The 15,498-nt window shown below is 36.9% G+C and overlaps 1 protein-coding gene across 1 annotated transcript; it reads right to left on the reverse strand.

Moving 5' to 3' along the window:
* Window positions 1-6,047: 6,047 nt before the first annotated feature.
* On the reverse strand, window positions 6,048-15,022 carry LOC103048652 (vesicle-trafficking protein SEC22b). Its single transcript, XM_007441865.3, has 5 exons — window positions 14,847-15,022; window positions 14,096-14,205; window positions 11,749-11,909; window positions 9,902-10,048; window positions 6,048-7,504 (listed from the first exon to the last, which is right to left on the reverse strand). Exons 1-5 carry the CDS (start codon window positions 14,919-14,921, stop codon window positions 7,350-7,352), a joined length of 648 nt encoding a protein of 215 aa, XP_007441927.1. The 5' UTR covers window positions 14,922-15,022; the 3' UTR covers window positions 6,048-7,349.
* Window positions 15,023-15,498: the final 476 nt, after the last annotated feature.

A 15,498-nucleotide genomic window follows, 5' to 3' on the forward strand; every position in this document is an offset into this window, starting at 1 on the left:
CGATCGGGCGGGGCGGGGCGGGGCGGAACAAATTGGCAGTCACAACCGGCCATCTCGCTTCTCCCGCCCGGAAGAGGAGGGAGGAAAGAGCAATATTTGATGAGGTGTTAAGCAGAAAGCGTGGCATATATATTGTCATTTCTGGAATGAAATCTCCAGGTGTGATTAGCGTACCTCTAAATTGTATTTATTTTGACAACATAGTACAAAATATATACCATGGAACAAATGGGATTTGCAGCAAAATACAATATATCCTTACTGCCTAAATATTTCTGCTCTACCAAAAAACCATGACTTAAGTAGTATGGGAACTTAATCAGGCCAAATCATTTGGCCCTTTGCTCTGCATCCTAGACATCCCCTTTTCAACGTCTCAATTTGTCCTCAACATTAAGTGGCTTTGGGAGACTGCGGAACCTGTCTTACCAAACTTTACCTGTCTTTTGTAAAAATAGAAGAAAGATGCTGACATTTCTTTTTTATCTGTAGTCAAGTTTTGGCTAAAAATACCACTCACTGCTTTTATTTTAAACTTTATTACAGCCTTAGATCCAGAAAACTGCTTTTGTTTGCTATTAGGAAAGTTACTTTAAAATAATTATGAAGGCAGCCAATCCTTTATTAACTGCACGAAGAGAGTAGACATTAAATCAGTATGTGCAAGTCAAACCCTATTGAAAATGGTTCTTAACTATAGACAGTGGCTCTTCTGTGGTGAATGTGAAGTAGCTACTAAGTACCTAAAAGTTCAAACTGATTAAAGACAAGATAGTTTATTATAGTCATGGAATAGCTCAAAAACAGAAAGAAAATGAAGTGTGAGGCAGCAAATAAAGAACACAGTAAAACTCAATTATTATAAAAATGGTGTGGTCAAGGTGTGATGTATTTACAAATAGTAAAACAAAACTTAGCCACATTAAGATAAATAAATCATATTGATCAGGTAATAGCAACTGTAAATAAAATGGATGTGGATGTTTGGAAATTTGAGTACTGTAGATGAGGTATTACTAACTGCAACTGGGCATCTTTGTACTGTAGTAGCAGCAATATGAAAGGACATGAATTATCATTTCAGAAACTCTTCCACTACAGGGGCAGAGTCTTTGTTCAAATGGAATGATGTTGTTTCCCCTCAAGAAACAAACAGATTAAAATTACCAGGAAAGACAGCTGCTGGTTAATCAACTGGAATAAATGTCGTACAAGTAAAATGTCATACAAATATACTCATTCTATTATTGTGGCTCAGTGCTAAGAATCTAACTTCACTATCAAAAATAAATGAAATTTTAGCTTTTGTCACACAATCATATTTATATAATCCATTACTTTCTCCCCAAACTTGGTAAGTATAGGACATTGTAGAAACATATGTTTTAAAGAAGCATTATTCTTATTATATTTCCAACAAAATGCTATTTTTGACAGTCCATTTCTATACAAATGTAATGGAGTCCAATAAATTCTAAATGTTATTTTTGTTGTATAAAATAGGTCCATTGATGCTCTTGCTATAGAAGTTAAGATACTCTCCCATTGTCTAGACAATATAGGAACCTCTAATTCTTATTCCACTCATTTCTTAACATCTGCATATTAACTTGATTTATTGATAACAAATATATATACCAACTGATAGTGTTTTAGTTTTAAAGGGTTTAACAAGTTATTCTAGTATTTCAGGTGTCTCAGAAGCTGAAAATGCTGCTCATCCAATGTTGATAACAACTATTGTAACTGTAAATATTGCTATTGGGTTGCATCTGATAGATGATATTTATTTCTTAACACAGAGTATGTTAAAAATTCATCATCATCTATCAGTTGGCCCAAAGTCCCTGCTTCCATCCAATTTCTTCATATCACCATCTTTTTTCCAAAAGCTAAAATTTTCAGAGGATAATATTCTCTTGAATTACATACCTAGTACATGGAACCTGACAACTGAAAAACATAAATGGATTCTCTGTGCCTTTACTATGGCTAAAAGACTGATATTGCAGCATTGGAAAGATAAATGTATGGCCCCATTTACTCAATGGATTGAAGACCTGATTGCACTTGCCACTTATGAGCGGATTGCCTATAGATGTAGACCTGTATGGACAAGTACAATGAAATATGGGACACATTTAAACAAAATACAGTAGATTAAAAACGATAGTCATAATATTTGCATTAGATAAGTATATGTAAAATTGTAACTGTTTACTGTTATGACATATACTGGGTTTTTTTTGTTGTATTTCACTTTTTTGTTAAAGCACTGTTTTTTCTTCCTTTTTTTTGACAATGTATGTATTTCCATCATTATTATCCTTGTGGTTTTTTTTCTTTTGTTAATTAAAAAGCATTAAAAAAGAAATGAAAAAAAAAGAAAAATATAAATTAAATAAATTGCTTTTGTCTTTTGTGTCTGATAATGACTACTGCCTGTTTGCATTTTAAAGCATAGTAAGAGCCTGCATGCATAGTATAATGAACTTATATATAATTATGAAATATTATATTCATAATATAAAACGTTTTAAAAATTAAGTCAGAAGTGCTTTCCATAATTCCAACTTTTTCAGCTGAAAAATAAAAAATGACACAAAATACAAAAAGCAGTGGTCTTCCATCTCAAATATACTGCATAAAGTATACTTAAAATAGAGAGATTTAGGGCTACAGCCTATGATACATAGTGGACTCTCACTAAACAGAAAAACGTTCTTGTTCTCCTCCTCACTACAATCAGTGGAAATCTGTTCCAGTGGCCTCTTCCAATCCAAATTAAATAACTGGGTTACATTTTTAGATGATTTTTCCCCTTCCAGTCTAAGAATGTAGTCTTAAAACCTTCTGATACTTAAAATAATTCCCAAATGCTATTTTACTTGAACAAGATTATAAATTTACAGATGAGTTGATAATTTAAATTACTGGAAATATATCAAATTTCCAGTGATTCCTATATTCATTCATAAATAAAGCACATTACATAAATATTACACAGGTTAACTATTACCTTTCTTTGAAATCCCTTGGAAAATCCTTGTTGGGTATGTTTTTGTCTGTTTTTGTATAAAGCAACTGGATCCCATCCTGTTTTGTATTGTGTTTTTATGATTTATTATATTGTGAGCTGCCAAGTCAGTATGGAATCAGGTGGTGCCTAAATTTAATTAATTAAATATATAAATCTATGTATAAATCTAACAAAATATTAATTCATCCTACGGTGCAATCCTAAGCATATGTACTCAGATGCAAGTTGATCTGTATAGGATTATGTCAGTTTATTTCCTATTAGCTGCAAAAACTCCAGTTATCTCTAATATCTGTATCACTGACTACAAAATGGTTAACAAATGATCAAAGAGGGCAAGTATGGTGTACTGCTTAGGCTACTAGGCTAGGACCATGAACCATGAAGTTTACTATATAACTTTGGACAAGGCACTTTCAGCCCAACTTACCTTTACACAATTGTAAATATAGTCTAAATTGTCAGTTTCCCAGTATTATCAATAAACAAATTCTTAAAGGATATAAGGCCAATTTCAGAAACAAATGAGATAACATTATATAACTTTTACTTTTCCTCTTTTTAGTAATGATTTTTAAATTTTGATGTTTTATGTATTTATATGTATTTATGTTTTTAATGTTTTGTGTGAGTCGCCCAGAGTCCCCCATCGAGGGGAGATGGGCAGGGGAGAAATTTAATAAATAAATAAAGTAAGTAGAGTCACATTCAGCCTGATCTATCCAGGTAAATACACTACCACATAAATGTCTTTTGTAATCCTTTTAGCAGGGCCAGATTTAGACATGGTGAAGCCCTAAGCCGTGGAAAGCTACAGAGATTCTATCTGGCAAATGTCAAATAACGCTGTGTAAAAAATTGAACTTGGCAAGAATGCTGCGTGAAGTGTAACAAATCCGTGAGAGGTAGAAGGGCCCTTTTTGAATAGAAGGTGTGAATGCATGTAAAAACAAAGTGTACCTTTGTTTGAGGATCACGTGAGCAATACAGAAAGTTCTGACTTACTTTCATATAAATACAGGCGTTTCTGTAATCGTTTTTTTATTTTATATTGTTTTATGTGTGGTAATGTCATATTTTAAATATTGCATTCTGGAAATTTCTAATGAACCATTTCAAATTGGCCAGTGTATCAGAAGTAGAGCCCGGATCATTTTGGCTATTCCAGTTTCCAATAAAGCAAAATCCAAAGAGAAATGAATGGTTTTACAGGAATAGTAGGTCAAGGCTGTTTACTTCACCTCCCTCTCTTCTCTCAACAGTTCCTAGCACAGCCTTTACCACTGGCCTGTCCACTCCTATTGTCTCAGCACCTTCCATCTCTCCCATCAGCTGCCACTAATCCCAGTACAGCACATTTCACTCCTTCCCCTCAGAAATCACTGCAGTGAGTAGCTGATCTCAGCAATAAAGAGGAGGATCCCAGTGCAGCATATACCACCAGCCTTGATATTACTTCTACTACTTCTGTCTGGAACAATCGTGTTTTGGTTTGTATTTAGAACAAAACTAGAAACATTTCTGCACAGGGTGTTTGATACAACACAGAAAAGACTTCCACTTAACAAAACTCTGTTTTGCCAGTACAGCGCAACAGAGAAGATCTACATACCCAACAAATCTATCATTAGCCAAATGTATCATTCATATATCATTCATCTATATATATCCTTTTTTAGTGATAGATATCAAAACTTATTATGAAAGTCGTTTCAGATTAATATGTCTTTTCCAAAGATCCAGCATCAATTTGTAAATAAGACAGTAGAGCCATACACACAACATATAAGATCACACTGTTTCCAAGAGCAACTTCTGCTTTTCTAATTTTAACAAGCACTGAGTAGTATGAAGAGGTCTGGAGTTATTTTTTCATTTAGTGCTGCTGGGAAAATGATGCTTTGATTGTGGGGTGAAATGATGCTGGCCAGCACAACGTATTTTCTTCATCAGGCACCCTTAACAAATGGAATCTGCTAGCTTTGTATGGCCATTAGTTTGGATACAATTAATAAGTTAATAAGTGGATTAGTATTAGCCATATTGTATTAATGTAAATATGCCTTGAAACACAGCTGGAAGAAAATTTTGGACAAATTTATTTGTATATAGAGTTGCCAGAGCACTCGCAACCAAACCTAACTTGGCAAGGTTGTTATATCGTGATCTATCAGGTGACATATCACTGAGAAGTAGGAAATTCTGTCTGAGGAAAAAATGCAGATTTTTAATATACTTTAGTTCCAGAGTTCTACTGATTTCTATCTCCAGTGTTGTTCTGGAATTGGACAGCTTTAGATATAATACATCATCACCACCACCACCACCATCACAGAATCACAGAATTCAAAGGGACAATGGAGGTCTTCTAGTCCAACCCTCTGCCCAGTCCAGGAATCTTCATACAGGTTGTCCTTGCTTAACTATGCTAATTAGGACCATAAGCTCCATCATTAAGCCATAAGCCCAAAAACATGACTGTGCCGCTTAGTGACAGCATTTCTGGCAGTCCCAGTTGCCGGTGTTAAGTGAGGATTGTGCAAGTCATTGAGGACCTCACTTGACCACAACTTGCGACTTCCTGCCAGCTTTGCTTGTCAGAAACTGGCAGGGAAGGTTGCAAATCATGATCACGTGACAGCGGGGATGCTGCAATGGCCATAAACACAAGCACCAGTCATAACCACCACTCTTTCAGTGCCAGCATAAATTTGAATGGTCGCTGAACAAGTGGTCATTAAACAAGGACCACCTGTACCATCCTGGATAAATGGCTGTGCAATACTTTCTTGAAGCATTGTTATCATTACCTCAATTTCCAGTGGAAATTAGAATAAAACAAAACAAAAAGGATGTTTATATGAAAGAATAGTACATATTAGAGTTCTTGCAATAGGAGCAGAATATGGCTGTTGATTGGGAAACAGGTTCCTATAATTTAAAAGCTCAAACTGGTCTCTTAAAGATATATACAAAGAAGATAGGAGAGAGACCAGGAAACTGCATACAAGATTTACTTAGTACATTTATTTCAATGCTGACATGTGGATGGCAACAGTCTTTAACCTTAGAGCTTAAAGTTCTTTGGCCTTGTCAGAACTGAGAAGCTATTCCGTTTATTTTGCAGAATTTCTATGACATAACTGGACTCATGGAACTGAATTTGCTTGCAACTGGGCAATTCCCAAAATAGATATGCATACCTTGTGGAGGGTAATTTCACTACAGATTCTGCTCCATGGCAATTTATCGTTTGTGATACAGAATTTAGAATCAAAGTTCTAGGAAACAGAGGGGTTAATTTTTCAAAATATATATTCAAGTTCTCAGGAAGAAGCCTGCTCTTCCAATGTTCTTTTGCAAGGAGGGATATCCAGATGATCTTACAGACTGTAACATTTGTGAGGGCACTTAGCAACTCAATGTAAAATAAACAGAGAAAGGCCACATCTAAGCCACAGGGTAAACAAGCCACTAAGCCACAGGGTAAACAAGCCTTAGTGAATCTTGGTCCTGAGGACCCTCCTCTTTTCCATTCCCTTGCCTAGTCATGAGGAATTGGCCAAAAGCTTCTGCTTTTGAAACTGGATGACTTCAAATTAGCTATAGTTAAAATTAAACCTAATTTGGTCCAGATGATATGACAATCCACAATTAAATCAGAAGTGAAAGATGAAGTATTTCCCCAGGTGTTCAGAAGTACGTCTAACACTTGCTGCTGTAGCTCAGTCATAACACACTGAACTATAGTTTAGCATGATGCTCAAATATTTACAGTGAAGTGAACTCAAATTATTTCCCCATTTCACTTATCAGTCACAGAAGCCAGATGAAGCAATATTTTTATGCAGTTACTAAATTAACAGGTAATGAGTCAAGAGTTTTGATAATATAAAATCAGTATTGACTGGACAAACTAAAAAATCAGTGTGTGTTATGTACACACACGTCAGCCTTGAAACAGGAATTTCTCTTCAATTAATAAGGCTCACACTCTAGAATGTCCATTAGAAACCCCTAACTACCAGGGCTGCACTTATTTTAGGATATGTCAATTATCACCAGTGCTGAATAACAATAGATAGATCAAATTAGGTTACTCCAATCTGTAAGCTGGAGAAATGTCTTGTCTTCCAAGCATATAACTGCTACAGAGGAATCTCAGCAAGCTCTGACATTTGGAAATAGCAGCAATTCTCATTATAAGGACATCTCTAGGCAGATTCTAATGAACATCCTGTGATCTTGGCTACATAACGATGATATGCTTGCTATTATTAAATATCCCTCTTTGGGGCCTATTCATCTCTTACAGCCACCAGAACCGCACATAGACAATCAGCATAATAAAAAACACAGCAACAGCAGCGAGCTTGGCATAGGTGGAACGCATGTTCAGATATTTTGCATCCTGGCGGTATTTCTTGGACAAACTGGACAGATTGTTTGCCTTGGAATCCAATGCTGTTTCAAAAAAAGATAGCATGCAAACAAAAATATTATACTTATGAAATAGCAACATTATTTACAAGACAGTAGATCTGGCTTCACACTCTTCATCAAACATTCATTCAGGTTTTAAGACTGACTTCAGTCTGACATATATGATTCAGTCTTTCTCACTGAAAAGCTTACTGGATGTTATAGGTGTCCCTCAAGTGGGTAGGAACTTTTGCCTTTGATAATGAACATTTTTTATTTAAGTTGGGGAAAATGACTAAACATAATTATCATAAGTTACATAAGGGAATTCATGTAAGGCAAATTATTTCATTCCCCTTAGTAATTATACAATCTTCTGAAAAAACTCTGTGAGGCTAGTGAACTTTCTTGCACAATGGGGTGAGCCACTGCATTTGTGGAAAGGAAGTTTCTCATTCCCTCTTCCTCCCCATCAACTGCCCCCAATCTTCACAAAAAGCTTTTTGGGGTCACAGGTAGTGCAGGGAGAATGAAAGAGAGAATGAAAAATTTACACTGAATTAATTTAGAAACCAAACCATATTTTGTCAAAAGATAATCCTTTTTTAGAAATACAAATACAGTCTTTGCTGTAATTTGGTAAATTGACTAAGAAGCTGAGATTTAATTCAAAACATTTGAAACATCAAGCAAAACATTTAATTCAGAAGCTGCTACCATTAAGAATAATTACAACTCAGATAAATTAACTTCCTTAAACATCTTTAGATTATGGTATAAAATAGTTCTTATCTAACATGAGAGATTAGGTTTTGTATTCAAAAAAAGTATCAATTAATTGTTATTCTATATAGATTCTATTTAAAAAGCCCATGTTTTTAAGCAGGGACATTTGCACAAAGAGAGAGAAATTACCATTACCTACTTGCCACTATCAATTATAAAGAGAGCATTAGCTGTTTGATTACATTGCCACCTAACTGCACCACTTCTTGTCCTGTCTCACCATCTCGATTAAGGGAAAGGCAGTATTACAGGAAAAGCAAATGGGAAATCACTCTGAGAGGCAGGCAGTTAACAACTTTGAGTTAGGTAACTGCTACTTCTCCTAAATTATGCAAACATAGTGGTGTGGCAAAGTTAAACTGCATGAGCATAATATAAAAGTAGGTGAATATCTGTTATTAGCTGCCTTTAAAAAGTAGGGGAATCAAGATCTTTAGGTACAGAGATGAAGAAAAGTGTTGTTCCACCAGATTATGTAGGCAATGACTGATTATGTAGATTTTTTGGGGGGGGGTGCCTTCTAGTCAGTAACTTGGGCATGGAGAGGTATGATGAGGGGATTTCTGTTGGGCAGTGTCTGCTCCTAACCTTCTTATTGATTGTCTTCTCTAGCAAAAAATAAACACAAGAGTGCAGTGAGGGTAGCTGGAAAGTGGTACAACAGAATGAGCTACATAAGTTCAGTTGAAAAAGAAGAAATTGCCCCCATCATAGACAAGAGAACAATGCTAAGGAAGAGAATGAAAGCCATCAGGGGAGCTGGAAAATCCTGACAGATGGGAACTGAGAAGTAGGTGACAGCAGTATCTTTTCCTGTTCCCTACAATTTGATAACAGGCTTTACCGTATTGCTTGGCTATTTCTAATCACCTAGAGGTGCCTGCCTATGCCTGCTTTTTATTTCTCTCAAGAAGAGTTAGAAATGTAATTGACAAGGTACACCATTTCTCAAACTGTTGCTAAGCTGGAATGGACAACTCCAATAGATGAATTAAAAATACTGTTAAATAAGCAGTACTAATGATGTAGGCTTATTATTCATTGCACTGATTCCTCAACATGAAATAATGGCACTGAAACTCAAGACCATGAATGATTTAGAACTTCTCACAAAAATCATAATTTGCCTAGTCTGCTGGTTTGTTGGTTTGTTTGTTTTTACAGAATAGGATAGATATTTGCACCCTACATTTCAAGTAAATTCCCAGAGGTATTAACTACATGCTATTAAAATACAAACAAAGCTTTTAAAAGGTCTTCACATGGTACCCAAAACAGGAGAGTAAGTGCACGTTCCATATTTGATTTTTGTCAGTACTGACATTTTTCTGTTGCCATCTGAGAATTAGGGTGGTCCTTCATTATCCACAGGAAGTACTATTTTATGCAGAGCAGCTTGCCAGTTTCCTCCTGCAATCATGTGTTTAAACATCTCCCAAAAGGGGCAATGGTTTTTGCCAGAGTTTTTCAAACTGTGTTCTGTGAAACCCTAGGGTTCCACAAGAACTTGATGGGGTTCTGTGATAGACTAAGAGCAAAAAACAAAACAAAAACAAAACAAAACAAAACAAAAAAACTTCATAAGAACTAATAGGTTCTATGGCCTGAAAAAAATTGAAAACTTCTGATTTATGCACCCAATGGTCCCTGTACCTGAAAGAGTTTCGCCTCGTTGTAAGACTTCTTCAATGTTGGCTACCATGATTCTTTGTACATCCTGTAACTCTGTATTAATGGAGCCAAGATTTCTTCTTGCACGGCTATCTATATACAGCTTCTTGGTTTTCTGGATGTAAGTATCTGGAATAAAAAGTAATTGTTCATGTACAACTCTTCTGTTTCCACATTCTTGCGCATCTATCATATTTATTATTCTGCACATTTAGCCAATTCGTACTCTCAAATCATGCAGCAGAGAGGAGTTATTGCATGGAATGGAAAAAAGGGTGGGTGGAGGAGATAGGAAGATAATTAACTGCTCTAGGAGAAAAAAAACCCCAATGAACCTCTTGTCTATTAGTTATCTTGGTTTCCCTAACAGGATTCAGCAACTACGCTGGTAGCAAATATAGTCACTAACCACAATCTGATTACATCCCTGTTCATTCATTTTAACAAACCATAAGGCAAACTCACAGTATGGAGTGAAGAATAATTTCCTAACTATACAAATTAATCTAAAATATCAGCTATCTGGAGAGAAGAAAAACTAACTTGGCATAGTCTTGTCATATAGAAGGTTCAGTCTTTAGCATCTTAACTTAAAGCAATCAGGAAACAAGAAATGAAAAAGATGTCTTATTGGGATACAGAAAAGCACTACCAGACTAGACAATGCAGAGCTCTTTGTCTTCAGATATGTTAGTTTTCAACATCCATAATCCCAGTCAGCATGACCAATGGTGAATCATACTGGGAACTGTAATTTGAATTCTCTACCTCTTGGTTAGTGGAATAAAACTTTGCAAGTACAGGTAGTCCTTGCTTAATGATCACTTGTTTAGCGACTGTTTGAAGTTACGATGGTGCTGAACAAGGAGACATACGACCAGTTCTTGTTGCAGCGTCCCTGTGGTCACATGATTGCGATTCAGGCGCCTGGCAACCAGCTCACAATTATGATGGTTGCAGCATCCGGTGGTCATGTGATCTCTGTTTGTGTCCTTCACTACCAGCTTCTGACAAGCAAAGTCAACGGGGAAGCTGTCAGGAGGTTGCAAATGGTGATCACATGACATTGTGCTTAACAAGCATGCAGGATTCACTTAATGATGGCAACCAGTACTGCCATAACTGCTGTCATAAGTCACATGACCTGACATTGCACTTTACGACCGCATCACTTAGTGAGAGAATTGCCGGTCCCAATTACTGTCATTAAGCAAGGACCACCTATACTGAAATTAAATGCAGTCTAACAAGGCAGAACATATAGATGTCACAGGGAATGACTCTGAAGGACAAGAGGAAGAGCTGCTACCAAGGCAACAATTGGAAAAGTGGGGCTTGAGCCTGTTCCAAGAAACTAGTTTGAGTAAATATCTCAAATAGGCCCCTCCCTAGTTAAAATTAATATAAAGGGAGAGGTGAAGCACATTTAGACTTGCAAGTTTCTATTACTATAATTGTTACAATAAAAGTATAAGTAGTCCTAACTTATATGGCATTGGTTCCTTAGTCTGCTCTACCGTATAGGGCTAACAGAACAATGCAAGATGTGAAATGCTTTAAATGCAGACATCAGTGTTTACTGTGGTATACTGTTCTATCTCTTTGAACGTTTTCATTTATATGCCACACAATCTTTTTATCCCATCAGTTGAAGCACAAATCAGAGAATAATTTAGACAGATGTGTATACATGCATTTAGCTCAGGATACATAAGCAATTTGTTGAAAGAGAGAAGTGGAATGGGCCAACAAGGAAGGGCCATTAAGATTACCAAAGAACTGGCCCTGGACTATCCTTATGTCATTAATCTCAAGAAGTAGAATCTCACCAAACTCAATGAAAGAATAGGGTCTGGACACCGTTGGCACCTTTTTTCCATGTTGCTCATCAAATTCTGAGTGCAAATCTTCCAGGTATGCAAAAGCCATTTTTTTGGGGAAAGCAGCTTCACATAATATCAGATAACAAACTCCTTTCTCAATAATGTAACTGTAAAAGAAGATATAAGCCAATTGTTAACCTGGAAGAAAAACAAACTCCCATCTTTGGACTATTGATTTCAGTGGCCATACTACAAACAGCACTCCAATCTACATTACAAGAATCACAATTTATATTTAGCCTCAAATTATACTTTAGAGTTCTACTGCATCTTAAACAAGGACAATGGTGAGGGAGAGTGAAACCCCTTGCCTGATCATGCTTGCCATCTTTTATCTTTAACTTTTATGTTTTATTGATTTTATTGTAATTTCTTTGTTTGATTGTTGTGAGCCACCCAGAGTTGTTCAGAGTTGGGTGGCATACAAGTTTAATAAATTATTATGAATAATAAATTATTATTATTACAACAACTTTACTTTGTTCTCTTGATGTTCTCCTTCTATATAATTCTCTTAGCAAAAAAAAAAAATTGTGAAATATTTTGTAATGGGTTTCTAAGTTAGATAACCTAACTAATGGCCATCAGTTTGAAAATACAGAGAAAGGTGGAGAAAACTTATCTCAAATTTGATAAGATGCAGCATAAAGTCCACTTAAAAGTTTACAGTATAGCAATATATGCAGCAAAAGAGGTTTACAACCAAAGAATTCTACAATGCTTCAGCCTAGAACGGTAGGAAGGCAAAAGCAGAAAACCAACTCAGGCTAGCAAAAGAGGCAAAATCCAGCAAGGAGGTTTTCTTCAAATATGTCAATCGCAAGAAGATGACAACTGAGTTGGTGGGCTCACTCCCTAGTTCAGATGGAGAATTTTTAATAAATGACCATAAAAAAAGCAGAGGAACTCAGGTCCTATTTTGCCACTATCTTTATACCCAAAGGAAATTGTGATTTCAGTAGCACAGACTGGAAACAGAAATGTAAGATATTACATTAGGCAGAAAAAATGTAGGACATAAATACAATATGGGGAATTCAGGTGTTGGAAACACTACATCTGAAAAGGATTTGGTTAAGCTCATTGACCAGCTGACCACGAGTCAGTAGTGTAAACACAGCAGCTAGAAGGGTTACTGGCTGCACTAGAAGCACCATTGTCTCAAAGACACGCACAAACCTTATTTCTCTCTACTCAGTTCTAGTGGATTATCTGTAGTGTGTATGATTCTGGGCACCACATTTACAGAAGGTTATTGTCAGGTTAGAGAGGGTTCAGAGGAGGACCCTATGAGGATAGGCTGATAGAACGTGGGATGTTCAGAAAAGAAGACTTAGGGGAGACATGATAACCATGAGATACATAAAGGAAAACTACAGGAAAAATGGCCAAGAATTATTTTCTTAAAAACAGACCAAAAGTAAGAAATATAAATTATAGCCACCTAAATTCTGTTAAAATCCCAGGAAATACTTTCTGATGGTAAGATTTGTACAAAAGTGGAATATTCTACCTATGAAGTTGTGAGTTTTACATCTCTGGAGCTTTTAATGCTGTGGACAACCACCTCTTACAAATGGTTTAGTTGGTTCTTCTGTACATTGCAAAGGCTTGGACTAGATGGTTCTTGTAATCCGTTCCAAGTCTACAATTCCGTGATTCTATGAACCTGCTGAGTTCTTCCAGACTGTGAAGAACTGACTCATATCCCTGAATGCTCCTTCAAGAATCCGAGAATACTCTGAGGCTTGCTATAATGCTTTTAATTAATTCCTTACAGATAACATTCAAGCCTTTCTGGATCTCATTTGGAGGGAAGAGCGTCCAGTAGCTCCTCTTATATAGTTACTTGGATCAATACCTATTTGTAGTAACTAAGGATGTGGACAAGCATTATGTTCTACTACTAATGCTCCAATCCTTACCCAACTTGAGGTTATCATAAAGGGATATATTTCCTTTCAATATAATAATTTGATGGAATGGATTCGATACAAAAGCTTGATACAATAATGCTTTTAAGTTGTATAATTTTCAATAGCAGATGAAAACTATTACAAGTTGTCTTCAGATCTCCCATATCAATATAAAATAATTTATGTACAAGCCCATGTCCCTTCCTCATCTTTCCCCTTAATGTAAGCAAAGTAAAGCTTGCAAAGGACTAAGCTGATAAACTGAGAACTGACTTCAACACACTGAACTCTTCCAAAACTATGTTTTAAAAAAGATACATGATGTCACTTCTTTTGAAAGTTTGAGAACCTCACCAAAATTTGTTATTTATACTTACTGAAAAGTCATTGCTCCAGCTTCTAATGTGCATCTGGTAGGAGACTGCTCATTGAGTTTCCGAAACAATTGCTTGGCTTGGCTCTGGTACTGCTGCAGGTCTCGACCCGACTACCAAACAACAACAAACACCCCCCCCCAAAAAAACAAAAAATCTTTAGCATACATCTTCAACAAATTTTTTCAAATTCTGGTGAATGATTAGAAAGCAACCGGTCAAAACTTTGATCTTGTGGCATCTTAAAACATAAACATTTGTGGACTACAGTCCACTTTATCAGATCCACTGGGTATATATCTGCAGATTCCTGTTCTCCAGCAGCATACATAAGCAGGTGACATGCTGGAACATATTCAGATGAAATAAAGAGAAAATCCCATAACTGTATGACCATCTTCCTCTAAGTGGGACTGGGGGAGAATGAAGGCCATTTAGATAGGGACTCATTTTCTAATGCCTAACCTTAGAAGATGATAAGGAACTTATTTTTATGCTTCAGTAACCATACTGGCAAAGCTCACAGAGAATGTTATTTCTAGCCCAGACAACTACAAGCCATCTCATAGTAAATAAAGAAAAAATAACCCTATGCAACCCCATTGGGTTTACTCCTAACTATCTTTCCATTTTAACGCTAGCATTTAGCGAGTACACTTCAGATGCTTAAGCTGCGTCGCATATACAGTATTACTTAATCAAAAATTAAATCCTGAGTAGAAATGGGGGGAAAAACACGGTATCTCACACTCACCTGTTCATCCTCTTGCATAGAAGCCGCTAAAGGAAGCCCATCAGCCACCCGCGCAATCATCGTTAGAAGCACCATCTTAGCTTGGACGACCAATGCCTACAGATTCAGAATCCTGCCCACCCAAGACTAATTAGACTGAGCTGGCCGGAAGCTGCAAGACCAAATTCCGGATCCCTGTAAGAATTCTCCTGCCTATTTCCTGTGCAGTCCTATCGCCGGTCAAGAGCGGAGGTTCCCTGCTTTTTGGTTCCGGTAGAAGTGACGGGTATTATTTTGTTCCGCTCAGAGATGGAGGTTTCCCAACAACCCCAGCAAGGGTCGGAAGCATGACTCGAAGCGCGCAGAGGAAGGCCTAAGTGTCACTGCCGCAGTCCGGCCTAGTTTATAACCTGCTTCAGCGACTGCAGTTTCCACAACACAGTAACAGAGTAGCGGAGACGTTCTAGGGACCTCCCGAGTTTGAGGGGGACATCGAGCAATATGCTGCCGATGAGCCAGTGAGCAGCCTCCGAGACCGATGGCTCGAGCCCCAGCTGCGTCCCACTAGCCCAGTCCCAAAGGGGGATGTCCTCGCTCCTCGCCTGCTTCCTTTTCTTTCTCCCAGCTCCTTTTTACCTGCTATATCTTTTAAATGCTACGGGCGCTATTTTAG

Source organism: Python bivittatus, unplaced genomic scaffold, assembly GCF_059951505.1.
Source record: "Python bivittatus isolate LINGU-HERP-01145 unplaced genomic scaffold, Pbiv_v1 ctg000700_np1212, whole genome shotgun sequence".
Lineage (NCBI taxonomy): Eukaryota > Metazoa > Chordata > Lepidosauria > Squamata > Pythonidae > Python > Python bivittatus.